The sequence below is a fragment of the Cariama cristata genome, unplaced genomic scaffold (assembly GCF_000690535.1).
Source record: "Cariama cristata isolate BGI_N322 unplaced genomic scaffold, ASM69053v1 scaffold25602, whole genome shotgun sequence".
NCBI classification, from domain to species: domain Eukaryota; kingdom Metazoa; phylum Chordata; class Aves; order Cariamiformes; family Cariamidae; genus Cariama; species Cariama cristata.
Window position 1 is genome coordinate 5,947 of NW_009603676.1, and position 13,190 is coordinate 19,136.

The 13,190-nt window shown below is 53.0% G+C and overlaps 1 protein-coding gene across 3 annotated transcripts in view; it reads right to left on the minus strand.

The window, feature by feature from the left end:
- Positions 1 to 6,377: 6,377 nt before the first annotated feature.
- PPP2R4 (protein phosphatase 2A activator, regulatory subunit 4) overlaps positions 6,378 to 13,190 on the minus strand; it is a 22,505-nt gene continuing 15,692 nt past the window's right edge. For all 3 annotated transcript variants that reach the window (XM_009695298.1, XM_009695299.1, XM_009695300.1), the window contains 2 exons: positions 12,613 to 12,720; positions 6,378 to 6,882 (listed from right to left, as the gene is read on the minus strand). In XM_009695298.1, coding sequence (XP_009693600.1) covers positions 6,808 to 6,882; positions 12,613 to 12,720 — 183 coding nt within the window. In that variant the 3' untranslated portion in view covers positions 6,378 to 6,807. The remainder of the gene's footprint in view (positions 6,883 to 12,612; positions 12,721 to 13,190) is intronic.

Consider the following 13,190-nt stretch of genomic DNA (forward strand, 5'->3'; position numbering starts at 1 on the left):
CCCTCCAGTGCCGGCCGGGTTAGGCAATGCCTCTGGCTTATACCTTGGCTCAGGATCTGTTGAATCTGGAAAATCCCCAGGTTTTAGCGCACGTCTACGAAAACAAGCAGCGCTGTGGTCATCCAAGCTCTTCCCCTTCTGCCCGTGGACCACGGAGACCAGGTGCCCCGGTCCAGCGTGAGAAACGGTGGCGCCGACCGCCAGCCGGGGTGGCTCAGCGGTTCCCAGCATGGTGCTTCCGATGGGGCTCGATCTCCACAGCCTTGCTGCTATTTTATTTGTCCCACGGTCCTCCAGCACCAACGGGCAGCGACGGGAGCATCCCAGAGATGCGTGTTTGGGACGGGCAGGATGAGGGGCACAACCGAAGGCTGGCAGCTCCAGCAAAAGCAGCACGTGGAAACACTGCAAGATGGAGGAAGCCTGGTTCTTCTAACCCCAATTTCAAATTTATCTTTTTCATATTTTTTTTTATTATTATTTTTTTGTATCTCAGGTTGCAGTAAACAGGACCACACCACCAGGCCGGGCTGAGTGGAAACACGAGGAGTTGCTGCAAGTCGGGAGATGCTCCAGCTGGGCAGTGCAATGTGCAGAGAAGCCAAGCCATGCCCCAGCTCCCTGGATTTCATGTTGCTGATGTATTTATGTCATCTCATGCCCAGATTTATTGGGTTTATAAAGCAGGACAGTGCTTTTATTCTTGGTCTCCAGGTGGGAAACCGAGGCGGTGTCCTTAGCTAAGGTTACAGCGGGGGTCTGCGGTAGAGCAGGCAACTGAACCCACGTCTTCTGAATCCATCCAAACCGGTGGGCAGCCCTCTCATGTATATGCAATTTACGTTTGACTCTCTCCCCAGGGACTCATCTCCCATCTTCCCCCTTTAATTATAAAAATTAGTAGGTTTGAGGTATATTTGAGGGGTTTTCTTTTCCTGTGTTGACAAAGCGCAATACTTGATGAATCTAACCCCAAATTCTCTGTGACACAGATACCCTGGCAATTATAAAATACTTCCAAGCTCGCTCCATAAACCCCTTTGCTGTTGCTATTAGTATGCATTAACATTTTATTGGTGTTACAGGATGAAACATCCAGTCTTGCAGCTCCAGTGGGCTTGGGGATTTCCAGCATCCTGCAATATGTATCCGTGCAGAGGAAATTAAAATGTGGATGGATCAGCAAGATACAGTCAAATCCTCTACAGTAATTTGGAGAAGACTAAACTCTGGTGCTAGTGGAGCATATTCCAAGCTATCTAATAGAGAGCTGATGATCTCTGTAACAGCCTTTTTGTAAGTTTTATTCTTGCCTACAAGGGAATTTTTTCAAAGCGGCTATGTAATACCTAAACTAATATTTTTAAAGGCACATGCTCTGAACGTGGAAAAGTAAGACCCTTCGCAGAGCAGTTGCTTTCAGCGATCAGCTCGTACCCAATAAAAGAATACGCTCCAGTATCTCCCAATCTAGCTGGAGTTTCTCTCTAACCACACCACTCAATTTTACGTTATAGGACGTACCGACTCAGGAACATTGGCGTGCTTTGCTCTCGTAGCAGTGGTACAAGACACATTTCCTTTAGCAGCGTCACCACTTGGAACCCACAGCGTTGTGTCTACACGAAGGCTGTAGAAGCGCAGTGCTGATGGACCTCATCACCTCCGCACGCCTGAAGCGGTCTACAGCGACACAGCTATTCACCAGGCTGGGGTCCAGCACCGTAGACCTCACCATCTCCAAAAAAACTGTTTCCACACATAAAACTGGGAGGAATTCATGTCAAAATAGATAATTTGGGTACCTTGACTTGTGCAGTGCCGTCTGCTTGGGTTTCTCTCTCCCAAGTGTCTCAGAAATAGAAGAACTGATAAGGAACTGCTCCTCTGCTTTCTCTCCATCTCCCTTCATAGGCTCAGCAAATCCTTGAGCACATCCTTAATCTATTTTCTTAAAAGGAGGCAAGTATGTGCTCAGGAGGACTTAACCACACACCTCGGTGCCCGCTGGATGAGGGCCCCGCAGAGCCGTTCCCGCAAGACCCCACTCCTGTTTCCGTGGGCCTGCATGCACCCAGCATTAAGGAGCCCAGACTCTGATGAGGGATTTCCATATTATTTATTATCTGTGTTACAGTTGCAACTGGGAACATGGGGAATGACTCGTTCCAATTTTAGCGACAACTGTATTTACGCCCTGCGTAGAGCCGAACGATGTAGACATTCCCAAGCCCAGGCTTTTTATAGCAAGCAGAAGCACCCACTCCACCCCCTCAAAAGCCTTTTCTAACCTCCGAAGCCTGCTTACAGCCTTGTGCTCTTCAGAACAAGCGTATCTCCAAGCTGAAGATGCCCGTCATGGTTCAGCCCTCACTAAATCTGATGTGGAAGCAGCCCTTTTTCCAATTTGGCTCATCCTAGCTTGAAGTCTGGCACAATTTTTACAAGATCAGTCCAAGGAAAGATGTGGCAGTCCCCAGGACGCTTACGGAGTTTGTTGCGATGTCAATGGGAAGAGTGTTCATCCACCGAAGGGGAAGCAACGTTAAAGGAGGAAGATCTCTCCTCTCGGCTATTAGAGCATGATATGACCTCCAAAAGCCCTGTTAAATTCTACATCTGAGCCAGGAGAGTCCTTGTGGAAGCAGGAACGAGATCCCCGTGAGCTTCTCAACCGTAGAAGGTTCCCACCGGCACGTTGGCAGCGGGAGAGTTCAGGTTACATTGGCAGTTACCGTTAACCACCGATTCCACCTTCTCCCACCCATTTCTGCCCCCTTCTCTTTCTCAGGAGAGAAGTCAACGCAGATGCAGGGACACAGTACGGCGCCCAGGGCTCTTGTGTGGTTCAACACCAGTTCCTTGGGAGATGAAGTACGTCTTCGTCCTGGAAACTGCCAGCTCAGATTTTGCTGCTCAACAAATGCTGGTCCTGCAGTGGGGACTTCTTTGTTTATTTAACAGCAGGAACCCAGCACTACGTAATGGAACTGAGCCGCACATCAGGGACAAGTTAATACAGCAACAATGGCATGAAACAGTTCTATTTTTTATTCTTTTACTACTATCACCGCACGAGGCTGCTTCTCTTAACTCTTACTTCATTTATTACTGGCTGCCATGAACGACCATTTGTAAAGGAGGGCTGCGAAGAAAGAGACGGGGGCAGGCTGACGGCGATTTGCGAAACGCGCCCTGTGTAAAGGCAACAGCTGTTAAACAGAAACACGAACCAGCCTACATATTGCAACCCCGAAGGATGCAGTACTGAAAACTGATTTTAAAAAAACTGGCTTGGTCAGTGGGCTGAGCAGGAAGATGGTGAGAAACCCACACTACATCTGCTTCCCCTTCACTGCGCGTCACGTTCACCAAGGGACACGTTCAAGACGAATTCAAGTGCCTTCAAAGAAAACATCTGTGATCCGAGATGACATTTCTGCTCACCATCCATCCCTCCACACTGCTGCCACTTTTAGCAACATGCACTCACGCAGTTGCCCTGCGTTGATGGAGAAGATATAACCCAGTGACAAGAAAACCAGCATTTGCTAAGCACATCTACGCTAGCTCCAACCACTCGTGAGAAGGTCCAGGTATAATTTTCTATATAAATCCAACAAAGCTGCTGAGCTAAACTGATGCTGGAAGTCCTGAGTCAGCCCCTACAGCAGGACAACAAAAAGATCTGAAGAAAAAGGTTCCAGTTCTCACCCCACCTCAGAAACAAGGCTCAAACGTCCTTTGGTTATGAGAGTCTCTGATCTTCCCGACGTATTTGCTGGCCTGGGAACAGGCTTGGCACATCACCTACCTGCCCAATCCAAGCTGGGAGAGAGGGGGGCAGACACACCAAAAAAAGTTAAATAAATAAATAAAACATACTATATGGCAGAAAGACACCTAGGAAGGATACAAAGACAGACTGGATACACTCGCTTCATGCAGTTAAAGAACGACTCAATTTTGGTGCAAGCAGGAGATCAACCACCAACACAGCAAGAGCCTCCACAAAGCCTCTTCCCGGTGCCGAAGGCTCCAGCCGTCGGCTTCGCTGGCTTTGGGAGCAAACCCCAGTCTGAGAGAGACCAACACAGTCACCACTGCAAAACACAGAGACTTTAATTACAACCATAATGTGGGAGGAGGTGGGGGAGTGCTGCTTCGGACATCGAGCGGCCCTGGGGGCTGCTACGTGCGTGGGCCCACCAGGAGAGGAGCAGAGCCCTGAGAACTAGTGATGGACGTCGGTGGAAGTCAGAGGAAGGCAAGCAGCTGACTGCCACGTGACAAGGGCACGTTCTAAATGGGCTGGTAAGACTCAAACAAGAATTAGCTGCTTGAAGTCCAAAAATCCCTAGCAGGACAGATATGCAGACTCAGGCAAGCAAGAACCACAGAGCTCTACGTGAGCCTCCTCCAACCTCCTCGGCAGGTCCCAAGCCCAGGGACACCGTCCCCAGGGAGCAGTGACTGCAGCTGCAGGGGAAGGAAGCACCTTCCCAGCCTTTTTTGGTGCTGTATTTCACATTCTTGGCGGCCCTCCCATGCATGGATGTCAACGTTTCCAGCCATCCTTTTGCATGGAAGCCCCACTTCCATAAGATGACCAGGACAGATGCGTTGCTGACCTCTGGGCAGCTTTGGAAAAACCAGGAGCTTTAGCTCAGCCATTGCCGACCAGACGCTGCACAGCCATTGAAAGCATGGTGACACTTGCCAAAAGCCACGCAGCAACGCGAGGAGGCACAGGTGGAGATGCCTGGGGTCCCCGCTCCAGGCACTGGCTGCTAAACTGCTCCACTGGAGATGGACTCAGCAAGTCCCAGCAAGCACAGAGATCTCCAGCACCGCTCCAGGAGTGGATCCATTCGGAAAGCCAAAGCAAAACACACGTCCCATTTAGGAGTAAAACAAGAGCTAACTTCAGTCTTCCATTTTCACTTAAAATGCAAGTTTACAGACTTGTTTCAGGCAGATCAAAAGATCCTTGCCCCCTGCCCAGGGCCGAGCCAGGAGCAGACAGGACAGTAGCAGTGCGAGAAAGCTCTGCTTTAGCTCTGCAGACACCTGCATTTCACTGCCTCTTAATTTAGACTCTTTTTCTTGCTCTCCCTCCCCTGAGCACCTGCAAGAACCTTTACAGGAGGGAGCAAGTAGGTCTAGCAAAAAGAAAATTGTGGAAAAAAAAAAATTCCCAAGCAGGCTTCCCCCCTGCCAACCGTAAAGCAGCGCAGCAGCGAAAGCCGAGCAGCCTGGCTAGGGGCAGCCCCGCCGCCCCCTCCATGGGCTGCAGGAGGGCCAGAGAAAGGATCCCTACCACCCCTGACCCCCAGCAGACACCAGACCACAGCCCCGTCTCCCCCAAACCCAGCCTGGGAACCCCAAAAAGAAACATCCCCTCTCCAGCTGCAGAGTTGTGGACCATCTTGGTCGAGACCTGCGGACAGTACAGCTCATCTCAAACTCAGCACCAGCCGCTTCTGCCCTCCTAGTGATGCTGCTGGTGTGATCCAGATCGCATCTCCATTCTTTCACCTGCCTTCGAGATGCCGCTGCTGGTGGCCCTGGAAGTGTGGTCCCTCTGCCCGAGGTCCAGCACAGCAACACCAGCAGGGAATGACAAAGGGAAAGATCTTTCTCTAGGTATAACCCGCTGTCCTGGGCTATTTATGCTTTTTGTTTCCAGCGCAAGTATATAAATGCACGTAAAGCTGCATGCTTACCCTCTCATGCTGCCTTTGCTCTGGGGACGCCTCCCTAAAGACCTGGGAAACATGCTGCTTCGTGGGGAAATCCCTTTGCTATGGGGCTGTCACTACAATTTATGACCAAGCAGTAGCAACCACTGTCACCTTGTGCCACTGAGGCCAGCCCAGCCCTGGGGCAGCAAAGCACAGAGGAGGAAACAGCGAGTGCAGAGGGCAGGTTGGACCCAGCGATGAATATGTGCGAACGTGTGAGGTTTTGTGCCCATTAAGAAGGAGCCTGAGCAGGCACCACTCAAGCAGTGTCTTTGCATAGCTGTTCCCACAGAGCCGAGTCCCTCCAGGGACCTTGTCTCCGGCTCCAGAGCCAGCTCAGACCCCCACAGCCCAGAAGGTTCCCAGCTTCGCCTGAGAGAAGAGGCGGTAGCACGAAAGGAAGACCCAGGGAACCTTGCAGAAGGGATGGAGGGAGGGGGCTTTCCTTACCCAATAAAAGGGAGAGAGAGCACTCTGGGCTTCCAGCTACCCACAGACAATCCCTACAACTTCCTTTACTCATTTCAGACCTCCCCGCGCAAGCAGAGGTGGCTGCCTACAGACACGTGCAGGCTCACACCTCACCCCTCACAGTGGTTTCCCAAACCAAACAGCAACAGGAAACATCAATGAAATTCAAAAGGGAAATTGCAATTACCACTGCCCAACACATACACACGTGCCTTCCTCCCCTCCACACCCCCTTCGTCCCGGAAAGGGAAGCAGAGGGCCTTTGCTGAAAGGCAGCCCCTACTCAAACCCCATTCACATGCCCAGAGCTGCAGACGGCAGATGCGTTGCCCGTGGACGCAGCAGAGCCGAGAAGCACAGCCCCGGCTTGGTCACTGGCGAGACATCCCCATGCTGGGGATGTGCAGGAGGAGCCGCTCCAGGTCCCGTCTCCCGTGCAAGGCCGGCGAGTGCTTTGGATCTGTGGTTGCCGATGAGGATGTGCAGGAACGAATGGGCTGTGTGTAACGGGCAAAGTGATGAGGAGGGGGTGAAGGGAGGAGGAAGAGCGCTGTGCTATGCCTCCGCTGCCTCGACTCCTCCCGCGGCCTTCTTAGGACGTCACAGGCTGGATGGGGAGCAGGCTGCCGAACTTAAAGTGCTGGATCACAGGAAACTTCTCCAGGCACTGCAGGAGGGGAGATAAAGCGGGGTGAATTCAGGAGACATTTCCACCTTACGTGTGCAGCCAGAGGTACATCCTGCCTCCGGGGTCAGGAGGCAGCGAGCTCGGGGCCATTCAGCTCAGCCACAGGCAGAGGGATCAGTCCCATGTCCCTCCTTGATGTTCCCATCAGGCTCCTCAGGCCAGTAACACTTCATAACCTCATCCCCTTCCCTTCAGCCAGAGTCTTTTGCTTGCTGAAATTCAGGCCTGAAGCACGAGCAGAAGAGGCACATTTATGTCAGCAGCTTTCTCTCTCACCACCTCTCCTTGCTCAAACTGATCTCTTTGAAGAGCATCACCCTACAAACACTTTCAGAACTGGAAAACCCCCCGGGGGGGAAGAGGCTCCCCATCCCCAGGACAGTGCCCACATTCTGAGTTCGAGGTATCATCCTGCAGCCACAAGGCATTGCACAAACTACACCGCAGATTCTCAGGTCTTTGATAGACAAGCACCAGTGATTTTGCTGCCATAGTTCCAAGATGTGATTCTACTCCCAACGACCCCTCACCCCTGAAATTCCCACCCTCCATTGCAAAGTAATGATACAGGGAGTGTGGATCACAGATCAGTCATATACGTCCACTACAAGGCAGCTTAGCTCAGAGCTGCTTCCTCCAGCTAAGGCCGGGCTCCGTGCAGGGAGAGTTGGGCTGCGAGAGCCCCTTCTGCTCACCATCCCGCCAGGGCAGGAAGGTCATAGACGCTGCTCAATAACCACGTCAAAGTTTGCCAGCACTCCCCCGGCAGAACCACTCAGAGCTCTTGTTTTTTGAGTCATTGCAGATTCAGACTGCCCAAAACTCACAGAGAGCACAGAGCAGACTCACCTCCAGACACACAAACCTCAGCAGTACGTGTACACCAACTCTGCAGCCGCGTCTACACTAACATCACCCACGTTAGTTGTGAGTAGTTGCGCTAAACAAGGGCCATAGACCACCTCGCTGTGCAGCAACGAGGACTCACCTACCAGGATGCTTGGGCGCATGGCTAGCGAGATGGCAGCATGGCTAGCGAGATGGCAGCCACCTCCTCGCTGCCAGCAGAGGGGCAAGTTCTTCCCTCCTTAGACAGCAAGATATGAAGAGAAGAGAAACCCAAGTGCCCTGTGTCTTAGGAGGAGAGCCTTTCCCCTGTACCCAGCTGAGGCACGGGTCTGCTGATGGGAGTCTTATTCTACAGGAGATGCGAAGTACATAAAACCAAAGCACAGCAGCTACCATCTAACAGGAGCCCAGCTACTCCCAGCAATTCCTTGGCACAACCAGCACGTGCGCAGAGCCAGGGTGGACGGGATGCTGCACTAGGCAGCTCCCCAGCTCCCCACAAGCTGCAGACCCAGCAACAGGAGGGTGTCAAGGCCACACCGGCTCCTGTCTGCAACCAGCAGCCTCCCAGGCAGATCTTGGGTACAAGATGCACAACTCATTCCTCCAAGCACTTCTTTGAAGCACAGTTCCTTCCTACCAAAGGGAGGCAAGAGCCGTGTTGTAGTTACAACTTTCCTTTCCATAGGAAGGACCCTGGTGCCCTCCGCGGGGCCGAGCTGGACCCACTGTAGCAGAGGAGATCCTGAGGAAGCAGTGTGCTGCAGACATCTCTTCACCCCAGGGGCACAGGCAGAGGCAGGCAGCCTGTCCTCGTGCTGTCGTCATGGGCAAGCAGGAGGATCTGTGCTCAGAAGCCCAGGCCTCTGGTAATTCCTTTGGAGCCAGAGGTCAGACAACTGGTTCCAGCACAACTGAGCTGCTCACAAGCACACTGGAGCCAAAACACATGTGGAGGTGGTGAAAGTACAGCACGGCTGTATCCACTCCTGGGGAATAATGCAGAAAACCAGAAGCCTCCATGGCAAGACACCAAGGAGAAACAAGTCCTGCGACCATCAGGGCACATCACCTTCAAAGCTTCCTAATGCTCAGAGGTGCTGCCATCTCCCTGCACAACCACTTAGACAAATCCTCAGAGGAAGCAGTGCTGGACAATGGTGACGTGAGACAAGAACAGAGAGAAAGGAATATTGGAGATGTTGACAGCTAGAAATGTCAGCCCAACTAGCTCCAAGGAGTCCCACGGAAGACCAGACTGGTTTGGGCTCCAGATGAAGAGACTTTACCACCAGTGGGAAGAATGGGTATCCATTCTACTTAACACATTGCCAGCCCAAGAAGAGACAAGCAGAGAAACTTTTCCTCCTCTGTCCAGCAGGACTAGCACAAATTTGTTAGATTATTAGAGGTGCCAAGAGACAGGACCCTCCTTGCATCACTTGTGGGTAAAACTGATGTAGCCAAGACTAGCTCAATGGAGGGGACAGGCTTATTTTCTTCTTGCCTGCATCTTGATCATGTTGAAGATCTGCCTGGGACTCAACTGGGGAGTAGATTCATGCATCAAGTCCAACCTTTACAGATGGAACTGGGACTAGATTAGTTACAATGGAAAGCATTTCCCAACTGACTGCAGCAGAGAAGGAAAGGTCAGGAGACTCAAAAGCAGGCTCAGGGAAAAAACATCAAGGCTGCTGCTTTAACCAGACTCTATTCTGTCGACTTCTTCACTCGCCTTTGATGGAGAGACTACGAAAAGCCCTCGCAGTTCCAAGCGAACACGTCTTCACCCATTATATTTATATTATAAATAGACACATTTGAGGTTTCATAAACACACAGAGCTGAAGACACACTGTCTTCAGTCTACTGCCCATCCACAGACCCTGCAGCAAGCACCCTGGAGTGCCTGGATCCAGACGAGAGCTCCCAGCCACATGGACGCATCTGAGCTTTCTGTCAGCTCTTTAAAGTCATCCCATAGAGGGGACTGAGAACAGACAAGGCATCTGGAGGGCTTTTTAAATGAACCAGGTCTGGGGACTGCCCCACTCCTACCAAGTGAGAGCAGGTTGCGAGTGAGCACTTGATTTCTCTTCGTCTGCTTCTAGCAAGTGACCCCTTCACCCTGCTGCTGCCTCCACTCAAAACCCGGTCACGGTCAGCACTGCCCAGTACTGAGCACTTCTCAGCCACCCCAGACGTGTTAAGGAGCTGCAGCCTCCATCTGAGTGTCTGATTTCACCTGATCTAATTGCAACAGGTGATCAGAGGGGCAGGGAGACGGGAGGCGGGGGAGAAAGGAAATCTTGCTCTCACCTTAGCCAGTCAGACAAAAAGCAACACTACAACCCCAAACCTTTCCTCTCTACTCTCACATGCTCTGAGCTCTGCCACAGAAGCTGCCTGCCTTGAGCTGGACAAAGACCTATGTCAGCACTTGGGGGCTGTCAGCTTACTTATCTTCTGCAAATGTTGGCAGTGGCTAATTGGAGAAAGACTGCAACGGTGAAGGCTACACAGCTGGGTACATCGAGCAGAAACTTGCTCCGGCAGCCAGCAGCTAACAGACAAGATCTTCAGCAGTGACTGTGGGTGCCTAGCCTGAAACATCCAGAAGGATTCAGTTTTCAAAGGATGAAGCTCAGCGACTCCTGAACATCGTGCCATTCCCAGAAAACCACTCAAAGAGATCCTCTAGTTGCAAATGTTGGTAAAACCTGCCAGGCACACTGTAACTGAAAGCTCTGCCCAGCCACACTGCATGTGTCACCCCAGCAGTGGGGTGGGAGACTCCCCAGAGCGGACATAAAGAACCAGTGAGGTCTTCTCAGCAGGAGTCTCCCCTCCACTCCTCTGCCCACCCAGGTGAACACAGGCACCGCACAGTGCCAGGAGAGGACACTGATGCACAAGGATCATGTGCTTAGGAATAGTCCTTCAAGACCTACAAACGTTCTTTGGGGAAAAAACCCTAAATTTAAAGCACTTTGAGTCAATGTTTTCTACACCTTAGCCTACACTTGTGTTGTTACTCTTCCTAGCAGTTTTTGCATTCTCCCCTTGACACAGCTACATCTCTAGGTATTTCTAGAAACCCACCAGTACTGGATCCAGCATTTCCACATAGAATGTCATCTGCTATTCAAAACAGACCAAGGCCTCCAGAAAAGACCACGTCTTGAGTGCTCCTAGAAGAGCCAAAGAATCTCCCAGTCTCTAGATGATCCCCAAGCTGTGCTGTCCCCAGCAGGCCAGGTAGATCTGCCAGCACATGGTGGCCCCAAGACATCAGTGGACATGCACACTGCACCGTGGGCACGTCACTGCCAAGCTCCTCCAGCCATGTACATGGTGCACGAGGTGGGAGCAACCATACGGCACAGGGCAAGCGGGGCACCAGGCAGGAGCACCAGAACAGCATGGGGCACACGGGATGCCAGTGGAGTACCCAAACGGTGTGCGAAGGAACTGGTCCAAAGGAAAGGAAGGACTAAGGCAGGGCTGTCGAGGCAGCAGGATAGCTTGCTCAGGCCCTAGATTTTAGGGGACCCATGTTTCACTTTAACAGCACTCCCAGGGCTGGGGTCTTCCCTTCAGACCCCCCCAGCTCTCACACCAGAGCCTCCAGCTCAGGGTTTCCCAGCAGGCAGCATCTCCAGCCCCTGTGACAGAGTTGTGAGCGGGGGCAGTCCCAGAGGAGCAGCCCAGGGGCACCCCTCGGAGGAGCAGCCAGCGGAGGGGGTCGACCCCCAGCCCTGCTTCTCCTTTGGAGGCTGGGAGGAAAGCTGAGCTGGGGGCGGAAGGAGCCAGCGGGCCTGGGAGTGACACCTCGCAGATTAGAGAGGTATGTGGCCTGGAACCTAAACACAGGATGTGCAGTGCAGAGGAAGGGCTGGGGGAGGGAGCACGCCGAGTTCGGCAGAGTTAACCCCTTTGTGCGCTGGGCCTGAGCAGAGCCGCCCACCGAGCCTCTGCCATATGTCCCTGCAACAGGAGCGTGTCTGACTTGAGCAGAGACCACGGGGTATAGGATTGACTCCTTCAACCACCACTAGTCTGCCTGGGGTGCACCAGGGAGTTGTACCATCCCTGTTCCTCCAGCATCCTTAGTACAGCCTGCAGAGCCAGCATGGTCCCATCCTTCCCAGCCAGAGATGGCCTGTCGGCAGTTCCCTCCAGAGGCCCAGATGTGGCGGTTCCTGTCCTGCTTCCTAAAGCTCAGGGTTAGCTCGAGCAGGAAGGAGAGATAAGGGAAAGCCAAAACTGCCCGTTTCCCAGGTCAGGGTTCGCCAGGAAAGCCTGCTGGGGCAGCGCCAGCAGAGCCTCGGCGGGTGGAGGGCTGCCAAGCGGGGGAGGTAGCTGTGGCCTCACCAGTCCAGCACACTGCACAGATGGGACTCGTAGCGAGAGGAGTGTTCAGCTTGCTCTGAGGCTCTTGAAACATGGCACGATAATTTAAACTAAGTCTCCTCCAGCTGGTAAAATAGCAGTGTGGGGACCAGGACAAGCAGGTCAAGACATCAGCTCTAATTTGGAGACCGGCAACGTGCACTATGGGAAGACGAGAAATGGCAAAAGTCATGTCTGCAAGGGATGGCCATTTTGGGATTGGTTTTGGGTTAAACACTAGGCAGGCAGGCGCACCCGGTTAAACCCTAGGCAGGCAGGAGCCCCCTCCTAGCCAGCAGCACTTGAGCTGCCAAGGGCTCCCAAAGCCACATTCAGCATGGGGTAGCGATCGGCTGTGACGGGGCCACCAGGCCAAGGAGCAGCAGCAGAGAAGAGCTGACCCACAGTCAAGTGGAAGGGCAGAGGCGCGTGGCCAAGCAGCCTCCCCCTGCCCACGGTGCTCACCTCTGCCTTGTACATGCGGATGAGGCCCTGGTTGACCTTGGACCAGGAGGGCACGGCGCTGATGTTCCAGAGCTGGTTGGAGTGCTCGGCAAAGGGGCCTGTCTTCATCTGAAAGAGACCCAAGAGCAGGGCTGAGGGAGCCGGGACAGCCAGGAAGCTCGTGCACCAGCAGTGACTCACGCTCACACTCTCCAAGCAAACATTCCCACCAAAAAAATCGTTGCCCCCGCCGCGGCCACCTCCCTGCGCCTTCCCTCCCTCCCGCCCCCCACGCTCCCTCCCGCTGCGGCCACATCACACGAAGCCATGGCAATCCAGCTCCCCCCCTTCCCTGATAAAATTAAGCCTTTTCCTGCCACGCTTTCCTAATCAGGCCTCCCTCTGCACACCTCCCTTTTAATGACTGCATTAAAAAAGCCCCACAAGTCCCGTTCTCCCCCCCAGTAGAGCTTGGCTCAATGCTGTTCCTGTTCTACCCAGAAACCTCCCAGTGCAACACTGCTGGGCTTTCCAAGAAAATGACTCATTCCCCATTCAGATCAACAACAAGCAGCAGCGACAACCGCCGCTGCCTTCCC